Consider the following 14543-nt stretch of genomic DNA (forward strand, 5'->3'; position numbering starts at 1 on the left):
AAAGAATAACTCCAGAAAAGGTAACTAAGTTTTGATAATGTGTATTTAAATGTTTACATAGTACATGGAATTATCGATTATTTATTGTAGAATAGTTTTCCAACTCGATCATTTCGTCCCTGAGAATCTCTGCAAACTCGTGGGTGTTATCTAAATAAAGATGATGTCCCGCGTTTTTGACAATTTTCACGTTTGCTGTAATTGTTCGACCAGACTCATTGACCACTTTGTTATTAAGCAACTTCATTGCTTCGAATCCTCCACGAACATCCATCCAGTCGTTTTCGCCATAGATCCATGTGGTATCGCATGTCAAGTATTTGATTCTGTTCTCTTTGAAATCAATTAATGGACATCTTGGAACTCCTCCAGCACTTAAAACATGGTTTAAAATGTATTCCCCTGATCCTTTTGAATTGAATATGATATAGGCATATTTGTGTAGTAGATTTTTTTCTTCCTCATTATCTAAATTATCAAACCTTCTTGAGCTCCATCCACTCACAAGATACGAACCCAATGGCCCAAAATATCTAACCAAGCTAAAAGGTGAATAATTTTGATTCCATAACATGTCATAGTATTTTGGAATATCTGGTAATTTACTTGGTTTAATTATTCCTGCTGGGCTGACCATCAAGATTTTTCGAAATTTATTGGGATATTTCATATTGAAAACAGAGATTAAATAACCTCCCAATGAATGAGCACATATTAATATATTTTCCGAGTTATTTAATTTTCTTAATTTTCTCCAATTTTCCAATGAATCGACAAAAAAATCCTCGCTATTAGATAAATTTGAACATCGAAATTCAGGTCGAGAAGAGACACCATATCCTAATAAATCAATTGCATGAAGACACCAATTCGAATTTTCAAAGCTTAAAAAACTTTGAAAATTCTTAAGAAAAAAACCAATTCCTCCACCATATCCATGTAAGAAGATTAAATGATTTAAATTTGGATCATTAGATTGCTTACCCTTTGGGTAGATTACAAATTCATTAATATAATTTTGATAGGTTATATTTCTGTGAAATTTTTCATCTTCACTAAAATCATTATTGAAAAATTGTTCATCATTTTCCGATATTTTTATTACATTATTATTTTTATCTAAATTAATTGGAATTTTCAAAATTTTCGACTCAAAAAGTTCATTTGCATGTGGATAACAATCTAATAACGATAATAAATCATCTTGAACTTTATAAGCTTCATTTCGAATTTTAAAATCTTCAAAGGATTCTTTAAAACTTAATGGAAAAGTATTAGATAAAAGCTTTGATAATGGAACACCTGAAGGTGCAGTTGATAGTTTATATTGCGATTGTTTTGAATTAATACTTATAGTTGGATCGATATTCTGATTTTGATTTTTAATTTCAGTTTTCTTGTTTAATCGGTAATCTTTGATTAAATTATCAATTTGTTTTGAAAAATCTTTTAAATTGAAATTATTTGAAGAGGGAAGTTTTGGAGAAGTTGATTCTGAAGAATCTGTTGAATAGTTTTTTTTTGCAAATATATTATAAAAACTAAATGAATTATGAAAAATAACATTTGGTTTGGATAAAATTGTATTCAATATTACTAAACTCATTTCTTTTTGAATGATTTTTCATAAGACTAAAAAAAAAAATTAAATATTTCGAAATTAGGTATATCCATAATTTAGGATAAGTGAGGGACGAACAACTTGGAGATGGTTTGATAAAAAAAAAAAGAAATCAACACTAAAATAAATGAGAAAGGATTTCAAATAAACAGGTGAATAAGTATAGATATAAATCCAGTGATTAAGAAAAAAATATTTTAAGATAAAATGAACTCACTTTTGCTGAAATTAAGCTCTGTTTTTCAAAATTTTTATTCAACAATTTAACATGATCCCATCAAACGCTCAAACCTTATTGGCTGGGAAAGCTCAACCAACAGGTATTTTTTTAATGTTTATGGGTGAAATTTAAGCAGATTGAATGGTGGACTTTGAAGAAAATAAGAATTCAAGTATTATATATTAAATTAGAATACTAAAAACGAGAAAGGGAAATAGAGCATATATATAAACCATACTATAAAAAAAAAGTTGTATCTTTAATAAACACCTAACAGAAACAAAAGAATACGTAACTTCTGAACTGAATAAAGCAAATAATATTAATAAAAAAAACAAGAAGCAAAATGGGCATAAAGATAATGAAAAAAAGTTGAAACAAAAACAAAAGTATATATATATATTTTTTGATTGTTTCAAGGTTTTTATTGGATTTTTTGATTTTAAATTTTTTTTAAAAAAAAAGTTGGGTTTAAAAAAAAAATAGATTAATTACTATTGTAAACATCCTCGATTTCAGCTTTACAACTATCAACAATTGCCTTTCTTTGTAATTTATGAGCGGCAGAAAGCATGTTATTTTCAGGAGTCCATTCTTCATCGACTAAAACAACACCTATGATTAATTCAATACCAGCCAAACCTAAGGAGGAACCAGTTTTAATTAAATCTTTTGTAATAGCGTTTTTCAATTTTTTATCATGAACCACGGAATGAAATTCAACATCATCTTCAGATTCATACAAACCTAATTCAACGGCCAATTTCTTTAATTGAGGTTCATTTGGAACAACCAAAGCAATGGGCTTAACTTTTGTTTGATCAGCATAACAGCAGATGTTAGCCACAAGTGAATTGGTTCTATAAGTTGATTCAAGTTTTTCTAGAGCAATGTATTCACCATTTGCAGTTTTAACTAGATTTTTTTTACGGTCAATGACCTTCAATTGGCCAGTTTTAGTCCATTCAGCAATATCACCAGTACAAAACCAACCATCTTCCGTGAATGATTCCTTGTTTTCTTTATCGTTGTTTAAATAACCTGGAGTAACGGGGGCACCTGAGATAAGAACTTCACCTTGGTCGTCTTTAGCGAAATAGCCCAATTCAGGAACATCTCTTAGTTTGACGGTAATTGAACCAGTTAACATGCCTGCGACATCGTATTCAAAGGCAAAAGGAGCAAGGACACAGGTTTGAGCAACAGTTTCAGTGAGTCCGTAACCGATTAAGAGGGGGGCGATTAGGTTACTGATAAAAATCTGAGTTTCAACCGAGATTGGAGAACCACCATTCAAAATTTGTCTCAATTGACCACCAGTAGCAGCTTTGATTTTTTTAAAGATGACGTCGAAGATACCAGATAATGGGATGTGATTATTTTTCATGAATAGTTTGCTCTTGTATGCAGTCCAGAAGATCTTTTGAGACAAAGGTGGCAATTTTTTGATTTGAACGAGAATACCCTTTCTGATGGCCTCCCAAACAGCAGCAACAGCGACCATGACAGTTGGTTTGAATTCCTTCAAGTCTCCCTGACAATTTCTTAGGGATAGGTCTGTTAGAGTTTTAACGCCACCATAACCAAGGATACCGCCCCACCAGAAGGAAATAATTTCAAACATTAGTTCAAAGATGTGGGCAAGAGGTAGGAAAGCAATGATTCTATCTTTATCGTTAATTTGGTTTCTGTCCATAATGATTGATAAACCACCAATACCAGCTAATATGTTGCAGTGGGTGAGGATGACACCCTTTGGAACGCCAGTTGAGCCTGAGGTGTACATAACACAGGCAACGTCCTGTGGTTTTGGTGGGTTTGGAGGAATTGAGTCGAAGTTGTCTTTGCCCAATTGGATGACTTGGTCGTAGGTTATGAATTGGATGTCAGGTCTTAGTTCTTGGATTTTTTGTTTGGCGTCATTTGGGATTGAGAAAAATTTTCCATTTTGTCTTTTATCGTTTGGGTCGATTGGCTCATCATGTATTATGTATCTGACGTTCTTAGCGACCTTTAGAGGGTTGATTAGTTTTGGGAAGAGTAGGTTATTTATGAAGATAGCCGAAGATTCAGTTTCGATTAGGGAGTGGATTAAACCTTCTTCACCAAGAGTATCATAAGCGGTTACGATTGGGATGGCTTGAGCGTTTGCAGCAAAGAAAGTTTGTAGCCATTTTTGAGAGGTTGTGGCGAAAATGTGAAGTTTTTCTTGACCATTTGGCTGGATGCCTAGTTTAACCAAACCCTTTGAGTAGTTGTGGATGATTTCATTTAATTGAGTTTTGGTGATGTAGTTGTAGGAGCCCAATTCGTAGTATAACCAAGTTTTTTCGACTTGAGTGTCTTTTCCATTGTTTTTTTTAGTGACGAATTTTTTCTCTTCGTGGATGTCAATTAAAGTTCTCCAGCCCATGCAATTGTTGTTTGGATTTCTGCTTAAACATTCTTGAATTAAATCGTATAAAGTGACAGCCTTTGAATCCAAGGGCTTGATGACAGGACCATCAGGAACTCTAAAATTTCTACGAGGAGCAGTTTCGCCAGGTCTGGCTTCACCGACAATAACATTGGCTTGTTTTACCATTTTGAAGAGAGGAAGGTAGGTGGAGGGAAAGTGGCAAATAAGAAGAAAGTAAGGAGAGGATAATTGAAGATGGGGAAGATCGACAGTGAGAAATTAAGAAAAATAGAAGAAAAAGAGAAGTAAGACGAGTTGAAGAGATGAGGGTGGTTATAACAGTGCTGACGGCTCTGACCAGGATTGAGATAAATATAGTTGAGTTTATATATGAGAGGGAAGAGCAGAAAACAAATGATCAATACTGAGGAGATAATCCAGTAAGAGAGAAGAAGATTAAAGAATAGATGATGGATATTTAAATAGAGAGATGGGATATGATGTGATTAATATATGCTGGGAGAAGAGTGAAGCAATTGATAAGAGAGATTTGAGACAGCAGAGCAAGAGAGCCAGGACAAAAAACAGAAAGAGGGATAAGTAGGACCTGGAGCTAAAACAAGAAAGCAGACGAAATAGGAGAATGATATCAAAACAATTGCCCAGCAGCACCAGCAGCAGGGACTATTGCTGAGCTCTGCTCCACGACAGGAGCCTCCCCAGCCCAACATAACAGCCTGCTGCCCATGCTGCGTCTGGCGTTGCCGGCGCTGGCGCTGGAGCTCGCTCCCAACGTCCGCCCCGGTGCACACGGATCTCGTGCCTGTTGCCATACTGAACTCGCGGATAGACACCACGGGTCGAATTGTTGGGCTGCTGGTTGTGCAAGCTATCCGTGAGATGATCTCCCGCACTTGGCGATTTACAGTTGTTGGTTCCCGCTCCACGTCACGGGATCTAACAGCGCTAACAATCCCCACACTCGCAGACGCCACCGCCACCGCGGTCTCATGTTGGCCCGTGATATGCACACTTTCTGCACGTGCAAGAAGAAGGCCACCCGGCTCAGGGCTTGTTTTATTTTTAACGTGCCGAAGTCAAAAGCAAGAGTTTGTTCCCAACTCTGAGATCACTTTGCTTCCAATTGCTGTGGTTCTTCTGCCCAAACTCTAAGCAAACCTCTAAGCAAACCTCTCTGAAACCTCTGCTATCTTTAACCATTTCACCTTATTGCCTTATCATGTTTTGGTCGTTTTTTTCTCAAAGCTTCCAGCTCACTCTGTATTTTCGCTGACCCTCCAATTTTCTCTCATCCAACACACACACCAATGTTCGTCGCTCGCCGCCCAAAGCTTTCTGGATTTTGGCTGTATCGGAGATAATCACCTCACCTGTTCAGACGATATCTCCCAGTACTGTCTCGCATGCAGGTATAAATAGAATGCTGAGAAAGGTCAAAAAGGGAAGCTGATTCTATTTTGATCTCTTAAATCACTTTCATTTCCCTTTTAAGCCGAATGTAAACACTCTTTCACTTCAACTTCACATTGTCCATAACGTCTCTCTTAATGACTTCTGATAATAAAGGGTTGGTCCTTTTTCGACAAACTAATTGAATGGAAATTTCATTACTTTGCACTTTACAGAAAAAATGATTGAAAAACTATAAAAGTCGTATTTTAAAAATAATCTTTCTAAAAATATATAAATATTTCCTTTTTCTCGTTATTTATTCAATCTGTTTTATTTTCTTTCGTTTTTTCGTTTTTTTTTCTTTTCTTCCATATTTGTTCCTTCTTTTTATCTTCTATATATTAAAATCTACATTTTATACTATACACAATTCATATACTGTCGCTATCTAATAGTATTATCTTTCGCTATCCTCGCACATCCGACTATATCCTCTCTCACTGATTTACATTGTATCAATCCTCCTCTCTATAACAATAAACTATCGCAATTACCGTTCAAAATGCTATCTAATATTCTTTCGCTCTTTGTTTTGTCCTCCGTTTTAAAAGTCGCTCTTGCTGATGATTCTGATTCCTTCTACTTGTTCTCAATTGCAACTGGAACTAATCTAAACTTCGAGCAAATTGTTATCAAAGATGATGCTTTACTTATTCAAATCCCTAGAACCAGTGATTTCGACTCCTCATTGACAAATTTCGAAGGTTACATCAACACCAAAGGTCAAATAATTGTTTCTTCTGATGGTGATTCATATCTTGAATTCGATGATGAAAAATTGAAAACAACCGATTCTGATGGCTCGTCTCCCTTTTCAATCTCAAATAACGTAATTCAATTCGATGGTGACTCCTCTTTCAAAGCTTGTCCAAATGATGATGATAAATCAACTTATTCAATCTACTCTAAAGACCATGACTGTGATGACTCGGTTGATATTGTATTAAGAACTGGTAATGTTGCTCTTTCTCAACCAGTAAATCAATACTCTCCATCCGATGTTAGTGAATCCTCATCTTCCTCAAGAGCATCTTCCTCTTCCTCTTCCTCTTCTTCTTCCTCTTCCTCATCATCATCCTCTTCCTCATCATCATCCTCTTTTTCATCATCTACGGCCTCATCCACCTCATCGTCATCTTTAGAAGCTTCCTCTTCAGCTTCTCCTTCTTCTTCAGCCCCCGTATCATCTTCATCCACTGTTCTTTCATCATCCTCAGCTGTTCCATCCTCCTCAGATTCTTCTTCGGCTGCCCCATCATCCTCCGCCGCTGCTTCCTCTTTCATTTCTTCTTTCATTTCTTCATCTACCTTGGAAACCAAATATGTTCCTGCATCCACTGTTCCAGTAGATGATGAAGAAGAAGAATCTTCTCTCTCATCCTCTACTGTTGTCCCCGCTCTCGAACAAAGTAATAATGCCATCTCAAACATTAACCTTTCAATCAATTCTTTCATCATCATCTTCTCTTTAGTCTTTACCTTTCTCTTGATGTCAATTTAATCTATTAACTAATTATTAATTCTTTATTTACCTACTTACCTACCTACTTTTATTTTTATCTTTCATTCTCATTCTTATTTCTTTCCTTTACCTTATATTCTCACTTCCCTGTTATTCTTAATTTCTTTTTATCACATTTTATTAAAATTTTTTTCTTTTTTTTTTTCGTATCTAGACACATTCCTTTGGTTGACGGTTATAATTATTTCTTCAAAATTACAAAAAGTTGAACTGGTCTTACTGGTCTTATTGGCATTGATTTTATAAATTCACTTAAAAAAAGCAAAAAAAACAACAAAAAAACAACAAAAAAAAATTAAATAGTTTTGATTTCTTTTCTTTCTAATTCACTTTATCTCACTTACCTCTACTTTTCTTTTTTTTTCTTTTTATTTTACTCTTATATATCATCTTTTATAAGTACTTTCTATAGGGTTGTTATAATTTATATCATATTTGAATTATTTCTATTTATAATTTGCCGATAATTTTAGAAGAAAACTCAAAAAAATAAGGCTTCTGCAGGCTAATGCAAAAATGCAGACAATACTGTGAGACCCCAGAGACGGTTCTTGAAAATAAACCTTATTTTCTTTTTTTTTCTTTTAAACTTTAACCCATTACAAATCTCACTTTTCCATCCTCATGAGCATTTTTCGCGATTACTTATTTCTATTATTGAGAATGACGATCTGATAATAATGTCATTACCCAAAGAGGTTTTCGAATTGTTATTGGACCAGTATAAACAAGACGAATCCAATTCTAGCTCAAGCTCAAGCTCAAGCTCAGGTTCAACTCTTGACTCAAAACTAAATTCATCTCTTAGCATTAATAATTCAAAGAAAAATAAATCAGTCGAAAATAAAAGGGATTCAAAGAAGAAAATTACATCGACTGGAAATGTTAATTCCAACAAGACTGAAAGGTCTGCTCACAAAAACTCCAAAAGCTCAAAACAACCAGTGAGAAATGAGAAATCCAATAAAAGCAAAGGAAAAGGAAAAGAAAAAGAAGAAGAAAAGATTATTGATTTAGATAATAGCACTATTAACGACCAAAATTGCAATGAAAATCAGTTAATTGATTCTACCTTGGCAGAAGCCTCAAAAAATTTACTGAATTTTAACAATAAAGAGAATTTTTCAAATATAAACAAATTGAAAAAAAATGAAAATGTCTCTAAAATAATCACAATTAATCCCTTGCAAAAAAAACAATTATCTGAAAACTTACAAAAAATGGATGATTATATAATTGTATCCAGTGATTCAGATGATAATTTTATTGATGAATTTAATGAAGAGCCAGTTCAATTTGATGAAGTTTCCTGGGAAAAAAATTATTCAAATGATAGTAAAAATAAAAATATTAATCTCAATTTAAGTGAAAAAAATAACGTAAATGTTATCATTGAAGATGCTTCTAATCAAAATACATATAAAAACAAATCTAATAAAATTCTTAATAATAACGATAATGAAGAGAGTGATGACGATGATAGTGACGATGAGCTTGAAGATTTATTGAATTTTGATTCCGATAATAAAAATCTGTTCTTGGACGTTTTCAAAAATATAAATACAGATTCATCAAAGCCAGATGAAGAGGTTTTGAATGTTACTATTAAGAAAAATTTAAATGAAAGCAATAAGAAAAAAAATAGGAAATTTTTAATAATTTCTAAAGAAGAAAGAGATTTTAGGAAAAAAATCCATATACTATATCTAGTTTGTATGATAATCCATGGGAAAATTAGAAATAAATGGATAAATGATCCAATGTTATTAAATTTTCTATTGGCTAATTTTATTACAAAGAAAGTGCTTACTGAATTGCATCCTCATAAATTTTCAAATAAAAAACAACTAAATGGATTATATTCTCGGAAATTTTTAGATGGTTTAAAACGGTTGATGTTATTTTGGTCAAATATTTTTAAAGTGAGTAATTATAATTCAGGGATATTTAAAAAAAAATGGAGCGAAATATTGAGTAATGATTTCCCATCAGAATCAATTGATTTTAATAAATTTGTTGATTATATATTGAGACTTAATGCTGGTAGAGATATTGCAGTACAAGGGTTTGTTGCGTTATTAAGAGCGGCGGATGTTAATGCAAGACTAGTATTTTCCTTGCAACCACCAGATTTTACAAGTATATCTAAAACAAATTTAGATTTAAATTTAGAAATGGAAACAGATAGTTTGAACAAAAGAAAGAGGCTGGGTTTATCTCCAGTTAATTCTCGGAAAAAGAGTCGTGCAAATGTTGAGTTGGAGAGACCAAAGACGTCTATTGAAATAAAATTGAATGAAATATCTAGGAAAAATGGAAATTTTAAGAAATTAAAGAAAAAGAAGACTCCATTATTAAGACCATTGAATCCATATTTATCACCATATCCTGTATTTTGGGCCGAGGCATGGAATCCGTATATTAAAAAATGGATAACGATTGATCCAGTACACTTTAAAATTGTTGAAAACATTGTTAGAAAATCCAAATTAGAACCACCATTAAATGATGTTAGAAATCAATTAACATATGTGATTGGTTTTGATAAATTTGGAAATATAAAGGATATTACTAGAAGATATGCAAGCAATTATCTATCGAAAACCAGAAGAAAAAGAATTGATAGGGTTGATAACTGGAGTTTATGGTATAAAAAAATGTTGGAAAAGTTATCTAAAAAAAGCAACAACAAGAAAAGTAAATTAGAAAAAGAAATAGATTTTTTAGAGGATTTGGAGTTTAAAAAAAGAGATATTAACGAAGGTATGCCTAATAGTTATCAGGATTTTAAAAATCATCCAGTGTATGCTTTAGAAGAACAATTGAAGCAAAATGAAATATTATATCCTAAAAAAGCTTGTGGGACAATAAAATTAAAAGGTAAAAACAAATTGTTAAAAGTTTATCGAAGAGAAAATGTTCAAAAACTAAAATCTGTTAGAGCTTGGTTTATTAGTGGACGGATATTAAAGGTAGGAGCACGAACATTGCGAATTAGAAAGGCTAAGCCTATGAAATTACGAGGGAAAAATTTTACAAGAGACTTTGATGAAGAAAATGAGGATGTTAGATTATATGCTGAGTTTCAAACCGAATTGTATAAACCTCCACCGGTAAAGGATGGAAAGGTTCCAAAAACCGAGTATGGGAAAATTGAGGTTTTTCAGAAATCAATGATTCCAGAAGGAGGTGCATTGATAAGGGAAAAATTTGCTGCAAGAGCTGCAAAGATTATCGGTGTTGATTATGCATTAGCAGTTGAGGGATTTGAGTTTTCTGGAAGAAGCGTAACTTCAAAAATTCCAGGCATAGTTGTTGCAGAAGAATACAAAGAAGCAGTATTATTAGTCTGTGATCAACTTTGTCAAGAGCAAATTGAGCAAGAAAGAAATGATATTGAAATGATTGCATTGAATGCTTGGAAAATATTAATAAATAGCTTGGTTGTGGAAGATAGATTAAACAGAGAGCATGGGGAAATCATTGAGGACAAAAAAACAATAAATTCAAAAGATATTATGGAATCTGATTTAAAAGATAATATAGAAAATGAGTTAGAAAGAGAATTAGAGGAAAAGTTAAAACAGAATAAAGAAGCTGCAGATAGTATTGGGCCAGGAGGATTTGAGTCAGGAGGATTTGAACCGGGTGGTTTTTTTGCTGCAAACTCTGAATACGTCGATGAAAATGTGTATCAAAATAATTCTGAAAAATTGGATGCAGAATCAGACTCGTTTGACAAAGTTGAGGTTGATGAAGATGCTAGTGCTGGGTTTATAAAGAACGATTTAGTTGAAGTTTCTGAAAATGAAGACCTCAAAGAGGATTGCAAAAAACCAGACAATGAAGACAATAAAGACAATGAAGACAATAAAGACAATGAAGACAATAAAGACAATGAAGACAATAAAGATAATGAAGACAAAGATGAGCTGTACAAAAACGACGGGAACCAAGATTGGTCTAACAAAGAAGTGCTAACACAGCAACTGGAAAACTCCGAGGAGAATGCAGCAGAGGAAGCAAGTTTTGCTGCTGGAGACGACGATGAGCTCTATGCGGATTCCGACTTTGAGTACAGTGACTGAAAGACCCGCAGCAGTGGTTTCGCTTCTCCGAATTTAAGGTTTTATAGCCACGGAAGGCCCGCGGCGGAAAAGGCGCTGAAGATGAGGAAGTAATTCGCTGGGCCTGAAGCTGTTTCTGCTTCTTTGCTGTCGAAACAACTTTCGCAACACCGGCAACAGGGCTGTTTGGCTCTTCGACAACAAGAGGGTTGTTCTGAATGGTTGAATGGTATAAATACTCAGCGAATTTCCTTGATGTTGTCTGTTGCATTTTTTTTCTTCACTACTATTCACTCACAATAGATATTCATACTAGACATTTTGATTTTATATTTTAGATATGTCATTGCAAGCTATTCCATTGAATGATGCTCCCTTTGGTGCAATTATCAAATTGCCTGAAAATGTTAGCGATCCCTCTAAATTAAGTGAAGAGGATTTCAAATTGCTTGAGAACGCTTTGCACACTTATTTGGTCATTGTTATTCCTGATCAACAAAAGTTATCACCCAAATCTCAGTTCGAGTTAACAACAATGTTTGATGATACTTGTTCCAAAACAAGCAACAATTACGGTCATGGTAAAACATTCAGACATGAAAATTCAGTTTTGAGAAAAGATGGTACAACTATTCCAAATCAACCGCAAGTTCAGGTCATTGGTAATGGTTATTGGAAAAATCATTATGGCTTAGATGATTTCAAATTGACCCAACCTTCTCATAAGACCTTTCATAAAGACACTTTATCAGATGATGAGTTAACAAATAAACAAACCAGATTTTACAGATGGCATATTGACTCAGCTTTATACGAATTATCTCCTCCAAAATGCACCACTTTATTGGGTATTCATGTTCCAAATTCAGATGAAAAGCAAAAGATCGTCTATCATGATTCCAAAGACGAATTGCAAATAACAAAAGGTGCCACTGCATTTTTGAGTGGAAAGACTGCTTTTGATTTATTGTCCCCAGAAGACAAGGAATTTGCATTAAATTCAACTGTCGTATATGCTCCTCATCCTTACATTTTCATTTCAAAGGCCAAGTCTACTTCTGATGGTATCACAATGGTTAGTGAAAACAAAGAAAGATCATTTGATGAATTACCTGAATGGGAGGAATCTAAGATTAAAAAATTGCCCATGGTTTGGACAAATCCAACAACTGGGAACCATCATTTGCAATTCCATGGATCTTGTGCTTATAAAATAATTAACAACAAAACTGGCGAAGAAATACCAATGGAAGAGGCAAGAAATTTATTGCAAAGATTTTACAGACCTGCTATTTCTCCTCAAAACATTTACTGCCATTCGTGGAACGAAGGCGATTTGGTTATTTTTTACAATAGAGGTGTCTCGCATTCAGTAACTGGAGAGTTTGACGAAACAGAAAAGAGATTGATGCACCAATGCAACATTGCTTCTGGAGAAGATCCAATATGCGTTAATTAGACAGTTATATAATAATATTCCCTAGTTAAGTGTTTCTTTTAATACATTTCCTTTATATTCTCTATAATATAAACTCCAAGCGGACCATTTCTATGGATGTAGGACGTAGTTTTAGATGCAAGCCCTCTTTTTTGCTCGCCTTTCTAATTGAAATTCAGCTGCAGATAATTAGGAAATCATATTTGTTAAACCTTCCATTAATCATTGCCAATTTTACCTTCTAATTTAAATATTACATGTCATTGGGCGAGATTAAAACCATAATCCCTTATTAGCTTGCTACTACAAAGAATACTACAACAGAAAAAAAGCCAGTTCAAAGTGTCTTCCTCACAATTTGATTCTTCAAATTTGATTTCATATCAAAGACCAAAAAGATTAAAAATGTCAAATGAACTAAACAAAAGAGATAGCTCGATTTTGCCCTTTTTTAATCAAAGTGGCCCATTCACTGATGAGCTATTTGAACCTGATGCTGACGACATTTTGTCTAGATTATCCAGCTCTAAAATCTTAGTGCTTGGTGCTGGCGGTTTAGGCTGCGAAATCTTAAAAAACCTTTCATTATCCGGATTTAAACAAATTCATATTATTGATATGGATACAATTGATATTTCCAATCTTAATAGACAGTTTTTATTCAGAAATACTGATATTGGCGAATATAAAGCTGAAACTGCTGCTAATTTTATTAAAAAAAGAATCAAAAATGTGCTGGTAACTCCACATAATTGTCGGATTCAAGATAAAAACCTTGATTTTTATAAACAGTTCAGTTTGATAATTTGTGGCTTGGACAGTATTGAAGCAAGAAGATGGATAAACAAAACAGTTTTCAGCCTAATTGATCCAGAGGATGATGAAAGCATAATACCAATCATCGATGGTGGAACCGAGGGTTTTAGAGGTCAAACTAGATTCATTATCCCTACAATGACCTCTTGTTATGAATGCAACTTGGATTTGTTAGGCACAAAGAAAACATATCCAGTTTGTACAATAGCAAATACTCCAAGAATACCAGAACATTGTATTGAATGGGCAAGTTTATTAGAATGGCCAAAATATTTCCCTGATAGGAAATACAACACTGATAATCAAGACGATATCGATTGGATATATGAAAAAGCACTAGAAAGATCAAAAGTATTTAATATAAACAATATTACAAAATCTTTAACTTTGGGTGTAATTAAAAACATCATTCCTTCCATTGCTTCAACAAATGCTGTAGTTGCAGCCGCTTGTTGCAATGAAGCCTTTAAATTCATCACTGATTGCAATCCCATTTTAGAGTATTACATGAGTTATTCTGGCGATCTGGAAATTTTTGCTCATGTATTCAAACCAGAACAAAATCAAGATTGTTCAATCTGCGGATCCAAATATGAAAGGGTCTCAGTCAAAAGATGGTTTAAACTAAAAGATTTAATAACTTATTTAATCCAAAAACTGGATTTGAATTTGGAAAACCCCTCGTTAATCTCTTCTGATAATAATAAAGATTTATATCTTACTTTTCCTCCTCAGCTAGAAGAAATTACTAGAATAAATTTGAATAAACCAATTACTGAATTAATTGATGATAATGAATTGCTTATTGTAACTGATTCGAACTTGTCCAAGGCTATGAAATTGCATGTTCTGTTTGATGATAATTGATGATTAGTTTTCTTGATGATAACCGTATTATAGATTTCTCTGCTAAGGTTCTATAGATAAATTAATGTTGCATTGCAATACGCTACATTGCAGTGTTAAAATATATTATATGTATAAAAAA

At 33.4% G+C, this 14543-nt stretch overlaps 6 protein-coding genes across 6 annotated transcripts; 3 read left to right on the plus strand and 3 right to left on the minus strand.

The window, feature by feature from the left end:
* Positions 1–52: 52 nt before the first annotated feature.
* On the minus strand, positions 53–1822 carry ASCRUDRAFT_74793 (alpha/beta-hydrolase). Its single transcript, XM_020192824.1, has one exon. It carries the CDS (start codon positions 1604–1606, stop codon positions 71–73), a length of 1536 nt encoding a protein of 511 aa, XP_020048715.1. The 5' UTR covers positions 1607–1822; the 3' UTR covers positions 53–70.
* A 506-nt stretch (positions 1823–2328) lies between these two features.
* Positions 2329–4425, minus strand: FAA4 (long-chain fatty acid-CoA ligase FAA4; the record flags this gene model as incomplete). The annotated part of the gene is made up of 1 exon (XM_020190378.1): positions 2329–4425. One exon carries the CDS (start codon positions 4423–4425, stop codon positions 2329–2331), a length of 2097 nt encoding a protein of 698 aa, XP_020048716.1.
* A 160-nt stretch (positions 4426–4585) lies between these two features.
* Positions 4586–5012, minus strand: ASCRUDRAFT_134816 (uncharacterized protein). Its single transcript, XM_020189081.1, has one exon. The coding sequence runs from the start codon at positions 4968–4970 to the stop codon at positions 4746–4748; it is 225 nt and encodes a 74-aa protein (XP_020048717.1). The 5' UTR covers positions 4971–5012; the 3' UTR covers positions 4586–4745.
* Positions 5013–5751: 739 nt separating this feature from the next.
* On the plus strand, positions 5752–7666 carry ASCRUDRAFT_134822 (uncharacterized protein). The gene has a single exon (XM_020189082.1). It carries the CDS (start codon positions 6215–6217, stop codon positions 7211–7213), a length of 999 nt encoding a protein of 332 aa, XP_020048718.1. The 5' UTR covers positions 5752–6214; the 3' UTR covers positions 7214–7666.
* A 1022-nt stretch (positions 7667–8688) lies between these two features.
* ASCRUDRAFT_25985 (Rad4-domain-containing protein) lies at positions 8689–10776 on the plus strand (the record flags this gene model as incomplete). Its single annotated transcript, XM_020189921.1, has 2 exons — positions 8689–9456; positions 9580–10776. Coding segments are annotated over 2 exons (1965 nt in total), but the record flags the coding sequence as incomplete, so codon positions are not given.
* An 865-nt stretch (positions 10777–11641) lies between these two features.
* On the plus strand, positions 11642–14422 carry UBA3 (NEDD8-activating protein UBA3; the record flags this gene model as incomplete). Its single annotated transcript, XM_020191729.1, has 2 exons — positions 11642–12684; positions 13036–14422. 2 exons carry the CDS (start codon positions 11642–11644, stop codon positions 14420–14422), a joined length of 2430 nt encoding a protein of 809 aa, XP_020048720.1.
* Positions 14423–14543: the final 121 nt, after the last annotated feature.

The sequence above is a fragment of the Ascoidea rubescens genome, assembly GCF_001661345.1.
Source record: "Ascoidea rubescens DSM 1968 unplaced genomic scaffold ASCRUscaffold_3, whole genome shotgun sequence".
Classification (NCBI taxonomy): Eukaryota; Fungi; Ascomycota; class Saccharomycetes; order Ascoideales; family Ascoideaceae; genus Ascoidea; species Ascoidea rubescens.